Below are 14,990 nucleotides of genomic sequence, written 5' to 3' on the forward strand. Positions count from 1 at the left end.
ACCCGAGCCGCTGTCTCCACAGAACGGGGTGCTGCTCAGAACCGTGCTGGATCCAGTAACTGGCGACCTGTCCGACACCAGAACTCGTTACCTCGGGTCCCGACCTGTGAAGTTATTCCGTGTGCGGATGCAGGGCCAGGAGGCGGTAAGGAGCGGGGGTCTGCGGGAGGCTGTGGGGGGTGTGCGGGAGGTTGTGGGCTGTGTGGGGGGTCTGCGGGAGGCTGTGGGGGTCTGCGGGAGGCTGCGGTGTGCTCTCATGGGCCGGTATAATGCTCGGCTTCTGTCCTCAGGTCCTGGCCATGTCCAGCCGCTCGTGGCTCAGTTATTCCTACCAGTCTCGCTTCCACCTCACCCCCCTCTCATATGAGACGCTGGAGTACGCCTCAGGCTTCGCCTCCGAGCAGTGTCCAGAGGGCATCGTGGCCATTTCCACCAACACCCTGAGGTTAGTAGTGCGGGGGATTGTAGGGTCTGTGATGCCTCGTACTGCGGTAATGGTGGGACTCGTCTCTAAGACCATACTGGCCACCAAACACTGCCGGTATGGAAGCCGGGGGCCACAGCTGAGATATGGGTGACACAGCCCCCCCACCAATGGGACCTCCATACACCGTGGGGCCCGGAACCCACAGGAGACTCTGGGTGCGGAGCCAGAACAGCCTCGCTCAGAAGGGGCCACACCGGGTATTGCAGTGAGCTGAGCCGCAGTACTGGGAACAACCACCTGGGGGAGCAGTGCTGCCCAGGCTCTGTACACTGGGGGGCTGGCTGCCAACTTATCCCCCCCCTCCCCCCCGTGGTCTGTTACACATGGGCTGCTCCTTATTGGCGGTCCTGTCACTGCCTGATGCCACTGCAGGGTGGGGAGGCGCGGCTAGTATTGTACGGGCTGTGCTATGCAGGCCATGAGGCGAGGGTAGTACTAATGCGTTCAGTGAGGTGCGGGTAGCACTGTGAGGTGGGTAGCACTCTGCGGGCGGTGAGGTGTGGGCAGCACTGAGGTGGGTAGCGCTGTGGGGGTGGTGAGGTGCGGGCAGCACTGTGAGGCGGGCTGCGCTGTACAGGCGGTGAGGTGCGGGCAGTGCTGTGAGGTGGGTAGCACTCTGCGGGCGGTGAGGCGCGGGTACTACGATGCCGCTCTTCCTCCCCGTAGGATCCTGGCGCTGGAGAAGCTGGGCGCGGTGTTTAACCAGGTGGCGTTCCCGCTTCAGTACACCCCACGGAAGTTTGTGATCCATCCCGAGAGTAACCACCTGATTATCATAGAGACGGACCACAACGCCTACACCGAGGCCACCAAGGCGCAGCGCAAGCAGCAGATGGCGGAGGTGAGCGGCCCTGGACATTCCCGGCTTCTCCAGGGGTCAGCACGTCTCCCGCTGAACGCCAATGTTTTTTGCAGGAAATGGTAGAAGCTGCCGGGGAGGACGAGCGCGAGCTGGCCGCGGAGATGGCGGCTGCTTTCCTCAACGAGAACCTGCCAGAGTCCATCTTTGGAGCCCCAAAAGCCGGAAATGGTCAATGGGCGTCTGTGATCCGGGTGATGAACCCCATCCAGGGGAACACACTGGACCTGGTGCAGCTGGAGCAGAATGAGGCCGCGTTCAGGTGAGGGGGGCTCTGCTCTGCATGGGGGGCCCTTATATTTCTGGGTGGAGTTAATGTACCCTTATCACTGACAGTGTGGCAGTGTGCCGCTTCAACAACACTGGAGATGACTGGTACGTCCTGGTCGGCGTGGCCAAGGATCTGATCCTGAACCCCCGCTCCGTGGCTGGAGGACTGGTCTACACGTACAAGCTGGTGAACAATGGCGAGAAGCTGGAGTTTGTCCACAAGGTTTGTTCAGGGGCACCTCTGGGAGGTGGGGGTACCTTGGGGGGGGGGCGGGGGCACACCTTAAAGTTGACACCTGCTGTCAACTCAATCAGTGACTGTGCTTTTACCCTGAAGACCCCGGTGGAGGAAGTTCCAGCCGCCATTGCTCCTTTCCAAGGTCGAGTGCTGATAGGAGTTGGGAAGCTGCTGAGAGTTTATGATCTGGGGAAGAAGAAGCTCCTGAGGAAATGTGAGAACAAGGTGCGTCCCGGTGCTCTTCCTCCTCCTCGTCTGTCGCTCCTCCTCGTCTGTCGCGGCTCGTCGTCCTCCTCCTCGTCTGTCGCAGCTTGTCGTCCTCCTCCTCGTCTGTCGCGGCTCTTTGTCGTCCTCCTCTTCGTCCTCCTCGTCTGTTGTTGCTACTCCTCTTCGTTGTCCTCCTCTTCTCGTCTGTCGCTCCTCCTCTTCTCGAGCGTCGCTCCTCCTCTTCTCGAGCGTCGCTCCTCCTCTTCTCGAGCGTCGCTCCTCCTCTTCTCGAGCGTCGCTCCTCCTCTACTCGAGCGTCGCTCCTCCTCTTCTCGAGCGTCGCTCCTCCTCTTCTCGAGCGTCGCGCCTCCTCCTCTCGAGCGTCGCGCCTCCTCTTCTCGAGCGTCGCGCCTCCTCTTCTCGAGCGTCGCGCCTCCTCTTCTCGAGCGTCGCTCCTCCTCCTCTCGAGCGTCGCTCCTCCTCCTCTCGAGCGTCGCTCCTCCTCCTCTCGAGCGTCGCTCCTCCTCCTCTCGAGCGTCGCTCCTCCTCCTCTCGAGCGTCGCTCCTCCTCTTCTCGAGCGTCGCTCCTCCTTCTCGAGCGTCGCTCCTCCTCCTCTCGAGCGTCGCTCCTCCTCCTCTCGAGCGTCGCTCCTCCTCCTCTCGAGCGTCGCTCCTCCTCCTCTCGAGCGTCGCTCCTCCTCCTCTCGAGCGTCGCTCCTCCTCCTCTCGAGCGTCCCTCCTCCTCTCGAGCGTCGCTCCTCCTCCTCTCGAGCGTCGCTCCTCCTCCTCTCGAGCGTCGCTCCTCCTCCTCTCGAGCGTCGCTCCTCGTCTGTCGCTGGTCTTAGTCTTTGCTCTTGTTTGGTTTATAAGTCCGCTTCTGCATTCACAGCACATCGCAAACTTCATTGTTGGCATCCAGACCATCGGGCAGCGCGTCATCGTGTCTGACGTGCAGGAAAGCTTCATATGGGTGCGCTACAAACGCAACGAGAACCAGCTGATCATATTTGCGGATGACACCTACCCCCGATGGGTCACCAACGCCTCGCTGCTGGACTACGACACTGTCGCTGGCGCCGACAAGTTTGGAAACATTTGTGTGGTGAGTAGTCGGCAGCTGGTGTACAGCAACTACCAAGATCTCTGTCCGCCTCTGGCTGATGCTCGGTGCTGGTTGTGGGGCGCCCCGTCCTCTGGCTGATGCTCGGTTCTGGTTGTGGGGCGCCCCGTCCTCTGGCTGATGCTCGGTGCTGGTTGTGGGGCGCCCCGTCCTCGCTGTCCAGCTGCGGCTGATGCTCGGTGCTGGTTGTGGGGCGCCCCGTCCTCTGGCTGATGCTCGGTGCTGGTTCTGGGGCGTCCCGTCCTCTGGCTGATGCTCGGTGCTGGTTGTGGGGCGCCCCGTCCTCGCTGTCCAGCTGCGGCTGATGCTCGGTGCTGGTTGTGGGGCGCCCCGTCCTCTGGCTGATGCTCGGTTCTGGTTGTGGGGCGCCCTGTCCTCTGGCTGATACTCGGTGCTGGCTGTGGGGCGCCCCGTCCTCGCTGTCCGGCTGCGGCTGATGCTCTGTGCTGGTTGTGGGGCGCCCCGTCCTCTGGCTGATGCTCGGTGCTGGTTGTGGGGCGCCCCGTCCTCGCTGTCCAGCTGCGGCTGATGCTCGGTGCTGGTTGTGGGGCGCCCCGTCCTCTGGCTGATGCTCGGTGCTGGTTCTGGGGCGCCCCGTCCTCTGGCTGATGCTCGGTTCTGGTTGTGGGGCGCCCCGTCCTCTGGCTGGTGCTCGGTGCTGGCTGTGGGGCGCCCCGTCCTCGCTGTCCGGCTGTGGCTGATGCTCTGTGCTGGTTGTGGGGCGCCCCGTCCTCTGGCTGATGCTCGGTGCTGGTTGTGGGGCGCCTCGTCCTCTGGCTGATGCTCGGTGCTGGTTCTGGGGCGCCCCGTCCTCTGGCTGATGCTCGGTGCTGGCTGTGGGACGCCCCGTCCTCGCTGTCCGGCTGTGGCTGATGCTCTGTGCTGGTTGTGGGGCGCCCCGTCCTCTGGCTGATGCTCGGTGCTGGTTGTGGGGCGCCTCGTCCTCTGGCTGATGCTCGGTGCTGGTTGTGGGGCGCCTCGTCCTCTGGCTGATGCTCGGTGCTGGCTGTGGGACGCCCCGTCCTCGCTGTCCGGCTGTGGCTGATGCTCTGTGCTGGTTGTGGGGCGCCCCGTCCTCTGGCTGATGCTCGGTGCTGGTTGTGGGGCGCCCCGTCCTCTGGCTGATGCTCGGTTCTGGTTGTGGGGCGCCCCGTCCTCTGGCTGATGCTCGGTGCTGGCTGTGGGGCGCCCCGTCCTCGCTGTCCGGCTGTGGCTGATGCTCTGTGCTGGTTGTGGGGCGCCCCGTCCTCTGGCTGATGCTCGGTGCTGGTTGTGGGGCGCCTCGTCCTCTGGCTGATGCTCGGTGCTGGTTGTGGGGCGCCTCGTCCTCTGGCTGATGCTCGGTGCTGGTTGTGGGGCGCCTCGTCCTCTGGCTGATGCTCTGTGCTGGTTGTGGGGCGCCCCGTCCTCTGGCTGATGCTCGGTGCTGGTTCTGGGGCGCCCCGTCCTCTGGCTGATGCTTTGTGCTGGCTGTGGGGCGCCCCGTCCTCGCTTCGGCTCTTCTGTACTATGGATCTGCTCATCTTTTCTCCGTCCTCTGCAGGTTCGGCTGCCTACTAATATCAATGATGATGTGGATGAAGATCCGACTGGTAACAAGGCGTTATGGGACCGGGGGTTGCTGAACGGAGCCTCTCAGAAGGTGATGTGTATGCGGAGAATGCTGCTGCAGCGCCTCGTGTGTGTGTGTGTGTGTGAATCCTGTTCTTACCTATCCACCCGCAGGCAGAGGTGATTGTGAACTACCACGTAGGAGAGACTGTGCTGTCGCTACAGAAGACCACGCTCATCCCTGGGGGCTCGGAGTCTCTGGTCTACACCACCTTATCCGGGGGCATCGGCATCCTGGTCCCATTTACTTCCCATGAGGTGAATATGTGATGTTATCACTACAGATCTGCGCTTGTGACTAGTGAAAGAGAATCTCAGTCGTGGGCTATTGGTGCGGGTGCCAGGGGCTCTCTTGGGTGCGCCGGGGCCTCTCTCCTTCCTCTGGGGAGCTATTGGGGGTGCCGGGGCCTCTCTCCTTCCTCTGGGGAGCTATTGGGGGTGCCGGGGCCTCTCTCCTTCCTCTGGGGAGCTATTGGGGGTGCTGGGGCCTCTCTCCTTCCTCTGGGGAGCTATTGGGGGTGCCGGGGCCTCTCTCCTTCCTCTGGGGAGCTATTGGGGGTGCCGGGGCCTCTCTCCTTCCTCTGGGGAGCTATTGGGGGTGCCGGGGCCTCTCTCCTTCCTCTGGGGAGCTATTGGGGGTGCCGGGGCCTCTCTCCTTCCTCTGGGGAGCTATTGGGGGTGCCGGGGCCTCTCTCCTTCCTCTGGGGAGCTATTGGGGGTGCCGGGGCCTCTCTCCTTCCTCTGGGGAGCTATTGGGGATGCTGGGGCCTCTCTCCTTCCTCTGGGGAGCTATTGGGGGTGCCGGGGCCTCTCTCCTTCCTCTGGGGAGCTATTGGGGGTGCTGGGGCCTCTCTCCTTCCTCTGGGGAGCTATTGGGGGTGCTGGGGCCTCTCTCCTTCCTCTGGGGAGCTATTGGGGGTGCTGGGGCCTCTCTCCTTCCTCTGGGGAGCTATTGGGGGTGCTGGGGCCTCTCTCCTTCCTCTGGGGAGCTATTGGGGGTGCTGGGGCCTCTCTCCTTCCTCTGGGGAGCTATTGGGGGTGCTGGGGCCTCTCTCCTTCCTCTGGGGAGCTATTGGGGGTGCTGGGGCCTCACTCCTTCCTCTGGGGAGCTATTGGGGGTGCTGGGGCCTCTCTCCTTCCTCTGGGGAGCTATTGGGGCTGCTGGGGCCTCTCTCCTTCCTCTGGGGAGCTATTGGGGGTGCTGGGGCCTCTCTCCTTCCTCTGGGGAGCTATTGGGGGTGCTGGGGCCTCTCTCCTTCCTCTGGGGAGCTATTGGGGGTGATGGGGCCTCTCTTCTTCCTCTGGGGGGCTCTTGCGGGTGCTGGGGGCTCTCTCCTTCCTCTGGGGAGCTATTGGGGGTGCTGGGGCCTCTCTCCTTCCTCTGGGGAGCTATTGGGGCTGCTGGGGCCTCTCTCCTTCCTCTGGGGAGCTATTGGGGGTGCTGGGGCCTCTCTCCTTCCTCTGGGGAGCTATTGGGGGTGCTGGGGGCTCTCTCCTTCCTCCGGGGCATCCTGTCTGGTCTGTGAATCCTTTCCCATCCCGGTCTCTGATGAAATCTTTCGTTCTCCACAGGATCATGATTTCTTCCAGCACGTAGAGATGCACTTGCGCTCGGAGCATCCCCCCATCTGTGGCAGAGACCACCTCAGCTTCCGCTCCTATTACTTCCCTGTTAAGGTAGGTGGTGTTGCTGCGTCCAGGCCGGTGACTGGCAGCTGCAATGTCCCAGAGCCTGGTCTATCGCTAGAGGGAGGTGGGACGCGGAGACGCGTGGCTCTGCATGGTCGGTCATGCTGGAGGCTGCATCTTCTGACCTGTCGCCTCTTCATCCCTCAGAATGTGATTGATGGAGACTTGTGTGAGCAGTTCAACTCCATGGAGCCCATGAAGCAGAAGAGCGTGGCCGAGGAGCTGGACCGGACGCCCCCCGAGGTCTCCAAGAAGCTGGAAGACATCCGCACCCGATACGCCTTCTAGTGTGGCAGCCGGGGGCTCCTGACCATCGATGTCTGCCAGGGGGGACGAGCATCCGCTGCCGGGGGACGCACGTGGCGGCAGCTTCACCGCGCACCACTAGTGACTGTCATCCTGCTGTCGGCTCATTATTTCGTGCCAGATTCAACTTTGTAAATAGTTTTTGTAAATTTTTTTTTTTTTTTTTTTTGTAATGTTGGTTTGGCAGAACGTCTGCCGTCGCCCAGAGCACAATAAACGCCATTTTCTACTGCTGTGTACCCGCCTCGTGTGTGGTAGGAGCTGCGGCTCCAGTGTGGACATGGTCTTCTCCCAGTACGGACTGGTCCTTGTCAGCCCGGCAGGGTCCGGATGGTACTACTGTCACATGCCGCATTGCTCTCCGTTTTGTGTTCACTGTGCCAACGCCTCACGAAAAGTGGTCCCTCCACCTGCACCAGTAGAGCGAGATGACGCTCATGGCACCGAGCAGCTTCTTTCTGCATCATGCCAACATGGCCGAGGTGCAGCTTCCTGCGCAGTGCATGCGATCCACCATGACATGCATTGCTGTGATCTGGCCGCATGCGTTCCACCATGGAGCAGGAGGATGACCCGAGGGCGGCGATCCCATTAAGGTAATATAAGCCCGAGGGGGGGGGTTCAGGCTTTCCTGTGCAGAGTTTGGGCAAAGCAGACATTGTGGTGAGCCATGGAAGTTTTCACCCCCTCTGATTTTCCCTCAGAACCACCCATGTAAGTTTCTCGGAGATTGTGAGTGCCCACATCCCATGTTTTAGACTGCCCTTTTATGTTTTTATGGTAGCGGTTCCTCGGCGGGGTCTGACGCAACTGCAAAAAAAAGAATCTAGGAGAGTTACAGGAAAGACAGATGTGCGGCGTGTAACGGCAAGTTACCAGAGGCGTGCCAGAAACTGCTATGAAGAGATATCGTCAGAAGAACATTCATCTTTTCTATCGAACACGAGGCCCATTATTAGAGGGAGTACAGGCGACGGCCTCCAGCTTGGTCCTTCCATATGAGGTCCATGATTAGAGGGAGTACAGGCGACGGCCTCCAGCTTGGTCCTTCCATATGAGGTCCATGATTAGAGGGAGTACAGGCGACGGCCTCCAGCTTGGTCCTTCCATATGAGGTCCATGATTAGAGGGAGTACAGGCGACAACCTCCAGCTTGGTCCTTCCATATGAGGTCCATGATTAGAGGGAGTACAGGCGACGGCCTCCAGCTTAGTCCTTCCACGTTTCACATTCCAGCTCCCACCATAAGAGACCAACATGGGAAATGGAGCAGAGTTCTGAGAAAGAGAATCGGTGGTGGTGGTAAACCCTCTAGATGAGGGAAAGAAGTGTGACTTCTCAATGGAAGATACTGGGGAGGTGTAAGAAACACCATGAAGGTTGAAGAAATCCCGATACAAGACGAGAGGTTTGGGGGGACCCAGAGGAGTAGGTTCTTTCCTGTCAATAATCACATCCGGGCCTTGATCATGGAGGAATGGGAACATGCAGTAAAGAAGTTAGTCATCCCATGGGACATCAGAATCCATCTCCCTTTCTAACCAGAAGTGAGAGATGGGAGAAGGTTCTGAAGACTGACGTTCTAGTAGCCAGGAAAACTTCCATATTGTTTGAGAACTCGACCAGTCCTCGAGACCCAGGGGACCGAATAACAGATAAAAAGGGCCTGGGAAGCCTCAGCGGCAGTGATCAGGGCTAATATGGAGGCCACCTCAGTGGCTAGGTCTGGACACCTCTGCAGTGAGGATTTGGAACATCAACTAAGAAGTAAAACACCCAGAGAGGTCACTTTAAATTCCCTTCCACCACTTAAGATGGCAACGTAATTTATGTCCGATGCATTGGCAGAGTCCATGAGAATAATGTCCTCTCAAACTCTGCCCGTAGAGCAATATGGCTGGCAACCTGCCCGGGGGATAATCACTCGAAATTGTGTTTTTTCCCAGTCTCCGGTATGAGGGTTTTCAGCCCTGTATTAGACGAGCTCCTGGAGAAGACGTCTGATAGACAGGGTTGCCTGAAGAGAAATCCAAAAGATGCCAATCCTTTCCTAGGTCCCGTCCCTCACAGAGGCAAGAATACAAGGGAAATCTGGCAGATGGAGGCATCCCAAAGGTGGGAAGGGTGAAGACTGGGCCCTGGTAGATCATGACGCCATCGGAGAAGCTATTAAAGGTGTGACAATAGATTTCCTCAAAACCACTGGGTGCTCCACACAATCGCAGAGGTACACAGAATATCAGATACCACCATAGAAATTCCTGCCAGCGTCCTCCCAGTATCCGATTACGAGCCGTCGTCTATGGGTAGAAATTCGGAAACTGTCCAGTGATGAGCCCTGCGACGGAGCAATACCAGGGTCCTTATTCCAGTCTCTTCTTTAAAAAAAATTCTTCTGGAGAGTACTGATCCATGATCAACTTAAAGCCCCTGAATCAGTGGGGGGTGTACAAAAAAATTCAGATGGACTTTATAAGATCAACAATCCCCTTGATAAACAGAAAAGCCGCACTGCCCACGCTGGATGTAACAGAAGCTTCCGATCGTCTCGCTGTCTGCCCTGCTATTGCAGGTTCTCAGCCCAGTGGGGACACCAGGTTTTCCAGTTCCAGTGCCTCCGGTTTGGCCTGTCCTCTGCTTGAGTGTTCACAATACTGGTAGCAGACATGGTGGCCTTTCTCAGACAGAAGACAATCATTTATAACATTATAATTCCTTACCTGGACGACGTCCTGCTGGAAGTGGACTCAGAGAAGAATTGACTCTAAATCTCAATATAACCTTGAGAACCCTAAAGTCTTTGGGATGGATAGTAAATGAGCAGAGGTCAGACTTCCAGCCAGGGATCAGAAAGGTCTATCTTGGGGTCCTACGAGATTCCAAGAAGAGGTCTTCGTTCCTTCCAGAAGAAAGGAGACTGGGTCAGAAGCAAGATTCTCTCCTTACAAGAACAATGTATAATCAGAGAAGCCATGGGTGTCCAGGGTCTGATGACCTCCTGCATCTCCAGGGTCCCGTGGAGCCAATTTCACTCCAGAGATTTTTAGCAGGCTATTCTGTCAGTGTGGGACATCGGCAGAGGTCCCTAGACAGAAGGATTACTCTGCACCAATCAGTAAAGCATGCTTTCTTCAGCGCTCTATTGGGAGACCCAGACGATTGGGGTATAGCTACTGCCCTCTGGAGGCCACACAAAGCACTACATTAAAAGTGCAAGGCCCCTCCCCCTCTGGCTATACCCCCCCCCCGTGGTATCACGGGTTCTCCAGTTTTAGCTTTGTGTGCGAAGGAGGTCAGACATTCCATGCATAGCTCCACAGAGTTTAGTCAGCAGTAGCTGCTGACTATTTCGGATGGAAGAAAAGAGGACACATATAGTGTCCCCAGCATGCTCCCTTCTCACCCCTGGATGGTGTTGTAAGGTTGAGGTACCTATTGCTGGTACAGGGCTGGAGCCTGACATGCTGTTTTCCTTCCACATCCCCTGGTAGGGCTCTGTGGAAGTGGGATCCTGCCGGCCTCTCAGCTCTGACGCCGGGCTCCATCCACAGACCCATTAGAACCTGATGGAGACGGAGCAGGAGTACGATCAGGGACAGGCCCTGCATCATACAGGTACTCTGTGTCCCCGGCAGGCACAGACACACTCCGGGCTGGCTGGGTGTTGTAGTGCGCCGGGGACCGCAACGTTGGAGTTAGTGTCCCTACAGATTACTGGGGGATTTTTTGTGTATGGGAACGCAGCGCCGACCCCCTCTGGACCGGGCGGCGCTGCTGTGACTTGTGGTGCGCCGGGGATCCGCCGTCCGCGCTTTTACGGCGGCGGCGGTTATAAATTGAGTCCCCGGCTTTTTGGGCCTAGGACGCCGGCAGCTCCGATTCGTTCCCGCCCCCACCCTGTCATTCAGGGTAGGGGAGAGACGCTGTTCGCTAGCAGCGACGAGGGCTGGAGCCTGATTTACATGCTCCAGCCCTCACACTAGGCACAGAGGGAAGCAGGCTTCCCGCTCTTAGCCAGGAACGCCCAGGGCCCGCCCCCCTTCTCTCTCAGGACGCCGGCAGCCATTACATGCAGTCTGGCTGGAGGAAGGACGCAAGGCTCTGGGAGACCTGGACTAGGGGCTATCTGGCGACCACACACCCGCTTTTTAAGCGGGCGGTAAGCGATTTTTCTGTGCTGGTCCCTCTAGTGCCTCACGGTGTATCGGTGTACTGTGTAGGATATAGAGATATTGTATTTCTTGCACTGTGAGGTCGCTTCTGGCTGCATCTCCCAGATCACTCTGTGGAAGCAACAACATGCCATCCTCAAAACGCAAGGCTGCCAAGGCTAGGGCTGTGTATACTGCGTGTGCTGCATGTGGGGCTAATCTACCAGCAGGCTCCGATGACCCCCATTGTGTGCAATGCTCCGACCCGGTGCTGCTTCGCCAGCCGGAGTCAGGAGAGGTAGTGACCCAGGCTGAGACGCTTGTAAGTTCTGCCCCGGTGACAGGGACAGACTTTGCAGTTTTTGCTGATAATATGTCTGTGTCTATGGCAAAAATCCTTGAAACCTTGCAATCTATGCATGGGGCTCAGTCTTTGGGCACGGCGAGGCCTCTGTCCTCAGGTCCCCCTCACTTGGAATTAATCCAGCCCACAGGGGGGTCCCCGGCTTCACAGGCCGAGGATTATGACTCAGATGATAGCCCCAGCCACCCTAAGCGAGCTCGCTGGGAAAGACCCTCGACGTCATCACACTGCTCAGGGTCTCAGCGCAATCAGTCTCCCTGTGATGTGTCTGATGAGAGTGATCAGGAATCCATTCCTGGAACCCCTCTCAACCTGGATACCCCTGATGGGGATGCCATGGTAAACGACCTTATCTCAGCCATCAATAGGCTGTTGGATATTTCTCCCCCAGCCCCTTCAGCAGAAGAGGCAGCTGCGGAGCAGGAGAAGTTTCGTTTCCTTTATCCCAAGCGTAAATTGAGTGCTTTGTTGGATCACTCTGACTTCAGAGAATCAATCCAGAAACACGACGCTCATCCAGAAAGGCGTTTCTCTAAACGATCTAAAGATACGCGTTTCCCTTTCCCCCCTGAGGTGGTCAAGCGCTGGACACAGTGTCCAAAGGTAGACCCCCCGATTTCCAAACTCGCAGCTAGGTCCATAGTTGCAGTGGAGGATGGCGCTTCACTTAAAGATGCCAATGACAGACAGATGGACCTTTGGTTAAAATCTGTCTATGAAGCTATCGGCGCGTCGTTTGCTCCGGCATTCGCAGCCGTATGGGCACTCCAGGCTATTTCAGCTGGCTTAGCAAAAGTGGATGCTATCATACATCCAGCAGTGCCGCAAGTGGCGCACCTTACCACGCAGATGTCGGCGTTTGCGTCTTACGCTATCAATGCGGTCCTAGAATCTACCAGTCGCACCTCAATGGCGTCCGCCAATTCGGTAGTTTTGCGCAGAGCCTTGTGGTTAAAGGACTGGAAAGCAGATGCTGGTTCCAAAAAATGTTTAACCAGTTTGCCTTTATCTAGAGAGAGACTGTTTGGCGAGCCATTGGCTGATATCATTAAGCAGTCCAAGGGTAAAGACTCCTCTTTACCACAACCCAGAACAACCAAACCTCAGCAGAAAAAGTGGCAGCAGAGGTTTCAGTCCTTTCGAGGTTCGGGCAAGACACCGTTTACCTCGTCCAAAGGGACTCAGAGGACGCAAAGAAACTCAGATTCGTGGCGGGCTCACACGCGCCCCAAGAAAGCAAATGGAGGTACCACTTCCAAAGCGGCTACCTCATGACTTCCAGCCCCCTCCCTCCGCATCGCCGGTCGGGGGCAGGCTCTCCCGCTTTTCCGGCATTTGGATGTCACAGGTCAAAGACCGGTGGGTGACGGACATTTTGTCTCGCGGGTACAGAATCGAGTTCAATTCTCGTCCTCCAGCTCGGTTCTTCAGAACCTCCCCACATCCAGACCGAGCAGATGCTCTGCTGCAGGCGGTGGACTCCCTAAGAGCGGAAGGAGTGGTGATCCCAGTCCCTCCTCAGGAACAAGGGCAAGGGTTTTACTCCAATCTCTTTGTGGTTCCAAAAAAGGACGGCTCGTTCCGTCCTGTTCTGGACCTAAAACGGCTCAACAAACATGTGCACGCCAGGAAGTTCCGGATGGAAACCCTGCGTTCTGTCATTGCCTCAATGTCCAGAGGAGACTTCCTTGCCTCAATAGACATCAAAGATGCTTATCTCCACGTGCCAATTGCTACAGAACATCAACGTTTTCTACGTTTTGTGATAGGAGACGACCATTTTCAGTTCGTAGCTCTGCCATTTGGTCTGGCGACAGCCCCACGGGTCTTCACCAAGGTCATGGCGGCGGTGGTAGCAGTCTTGCACTCTCAGGGACACTCGGTGATCCCTTACCTAGACGATTTATTGGTCAAAGCTCCCTCTCAAGAGGCATGTCAGCGCAGCCTGAATGCTACGCTGGAGACCCTACAGTCTTTCGGATGGATCATCAACTTTCCAAAGTCGATCCTATCACCGACTCAATCACTAACGTATCTTGGCATGGAGTTTCATACTCTAGCAGCGATAGTGAAGCTTCCGCTGAACAAGCAGCGGTCACTACAGACAGGGGTGCAATCTCTTCTGCAGGGCCAGTTGCATCCCTTGCGGCGCCTCATGCATTTCCTAGGGAAGATGGTGGCAGCCATGGAAGCAGTTCCCTTTGCGCAGTTTCATCTGCGCCCACTTCAATGGGACATTCTCCGCCAATGGGACGGGAAGTCAACGTCCCTGGACAGGAAAGTCTCGCTTTCCCAGACGGCCAAGGACTCCCTACAATGGTGGCTCCTTCCCACCTCATTGTCTCAGGGAAGATCCTTCCTGCCCCCATCCTGGGCAGTAGTCACGACAGATGCGAGTCTGTCAGGGTGGGGAGCAGTATTTCTCCATCACAGGGCTCAGGGGACGTGGACTCCGCAGGAGTCCACCCTTCAGATCAATGTTCTGGAGATCAGAGCAGTGTATCTTGCTCTACTGGCCTTCCAACAGTGGCTGGAAGGAAAGCAGATCCGAATCCAATCGGACAACTCCACAGCGGTGGCATACATCAACCACCAAGGAGGGACGCGCAGTCGGCAAGCCTTCCAAGAAGTCCGGCGCATTCTAATGTGGGTGGAGGACAGAGCATCCACCATATCCGCGGTTCACATCCCAGGCGTAGAAAACTGGGAAGCAGACTTCCTCAGTCGCCAGGGCATGGACGCAGGGGAATGGTCCCTTCACCCGGACGTGTTTCAGGAAATCTGTCGCCGCTGGGGAGTGCCGGACGTCGACCTAATGGCATCCCGGCACAACAACAAGGTCCCGGCATTCATGGCGAGGTCGCGCGATCAAAGAGCTCTGGCGGCAGACGCCTTGGTTCAAGATTGGTCGCAGCTTCAGCTCCCATACGTGTTTCCGCCTCTGGCGCTCTTGCCCAGAGTGCTACGCAAGATCAGATCCGAGTGCAGCCGCATCATACTCGTCGCTCCAGACTGGCCGAGGAGGGCGTGGTACCCGGATCTGTGGCATCTCACGATCGGTCGACCGTGGTCACTGCCAGACCGACCAGACTTACTGTCCCAAGGGCCGTTTTTCCATCAGAATTCTGCGGCCCTGAACCTGACTGTGTGGCCATTGAGTCCTGGATCCTAGCATCTGCAGGATTATCTCAAGGAGTCGTTGCCACAATGAGACAAGCTAGAAAGTCGAATTCTGCTAAGATCTACCACAGAACGTGGAAGATTTTCTTATCCTGGTGCTCTGCTCAGGGAGTGTCTCCCTGGCCATTTGCATTGCCCAAGTTTCTTTCCTTCCTGCAATCGGGGTTAGAAAAGGGCTTGTCGCTCAGCTCCCTTAAAGGGCAAGTTTCGGCACTATCCGTGTTTTTTCAGAAGCGTCTAGCACGTCTTTCTAAGGTGCGCACGTTCCTGCAGGGGGTCTGTCAATTGTGCCCCCGTACAAGCGGCCGTTAGATCCATGGGATCTGAACAGGGTACTAGTTGCTCTCCAGAAGCCGCCCTTCGAGCCTCTGAAGGAAGTTTCCTTTTCTCGGCTGTCACAGAAAGTGGCGTTTCTTGTTGCGATCACATCGCTTCGGCGAGTGTCTGAGCTGGCAGCTCTGTCATCCAAGGCTCCCTTCCTGGTGTTCCACCAGGACAAGGTAGTGCT

The 14,990-nt window shown here is 57.5% G+C and overlaps 1 protein-coding gene across 1 annotated transcript in view; it reads left to right on the top strand.

The window, feature by feature from the left end:
• The window catches only part of SF3B3 (splicing factor 3b subunit 3), a 46,401-nt gene extending 39,385 nt beyond the window's left edge, over positions 1 to 7,016 (top strand). Inside the window, exons 16-26 of the mRNA XM_075326261.1 lie at positions 23 to 145; positions 291 to 445; positions 1,154 to 1,328; positions 1,403 to 1,608; positions 1,683 to 1,839; positions 1,954 to 2,079; positions 2,951 to 3,163; positions 4,725 to 4,823; positions 4,907 to 5,050; positions 6,365 to 6,469; positions 6,629 to 7,016. Of these exons, the coding sequence (XP_075182376.1) occupies positions 23 to 145; positions 291 to 445; positions 1,154 to 1,328; positions 1,403 to 1,608; positions 1,683 to 1,839; positions 1,954 to 2,079; positions 2,951 to 3,163; positions 4,725 to 4,823; positions 4,907 to 5,050; positions 6,365 to 6,469; positions 6,629 to 6,769 (1,644 nt within the window). The 3' untranslated portion in view covers positions 6,770 to 7,016. The remainder of the gene's footprint in view (positions 1 to 22; positions 146 to 290; positions 446 to 1,153; positions 1,329 to 1,402; positions 1,609 to 1,682; positions 1,840 to 1,953; positions 2,080 to 2,950; positions 3,164 to 4,724; positions 4,824 to 4,906; positions 5,051 to 6,364; positions 6,470 to 6,628) is intronic.
• The last annotated feature ends 7,974 nt before the right edge of the window (positions 7,017 to 14,990 follow it).

This window comes from Anomaloglossus baeobatrachus, chromosome 10 (assembly GCF_048569485.1).
Source record: "Anomaloglossus baeobatrachus isolate aAnoBae1 chromosome 10, aAnoBae1.hap1, whole genome shotgun sequence".
Classification (NCBI taxonomy): Eukaryota; Metazoa; Chordata; class Amphibia; order Anura; family Aromobatidae; genus Anomaloglossus; species Anomaloglossus baeobatrachus.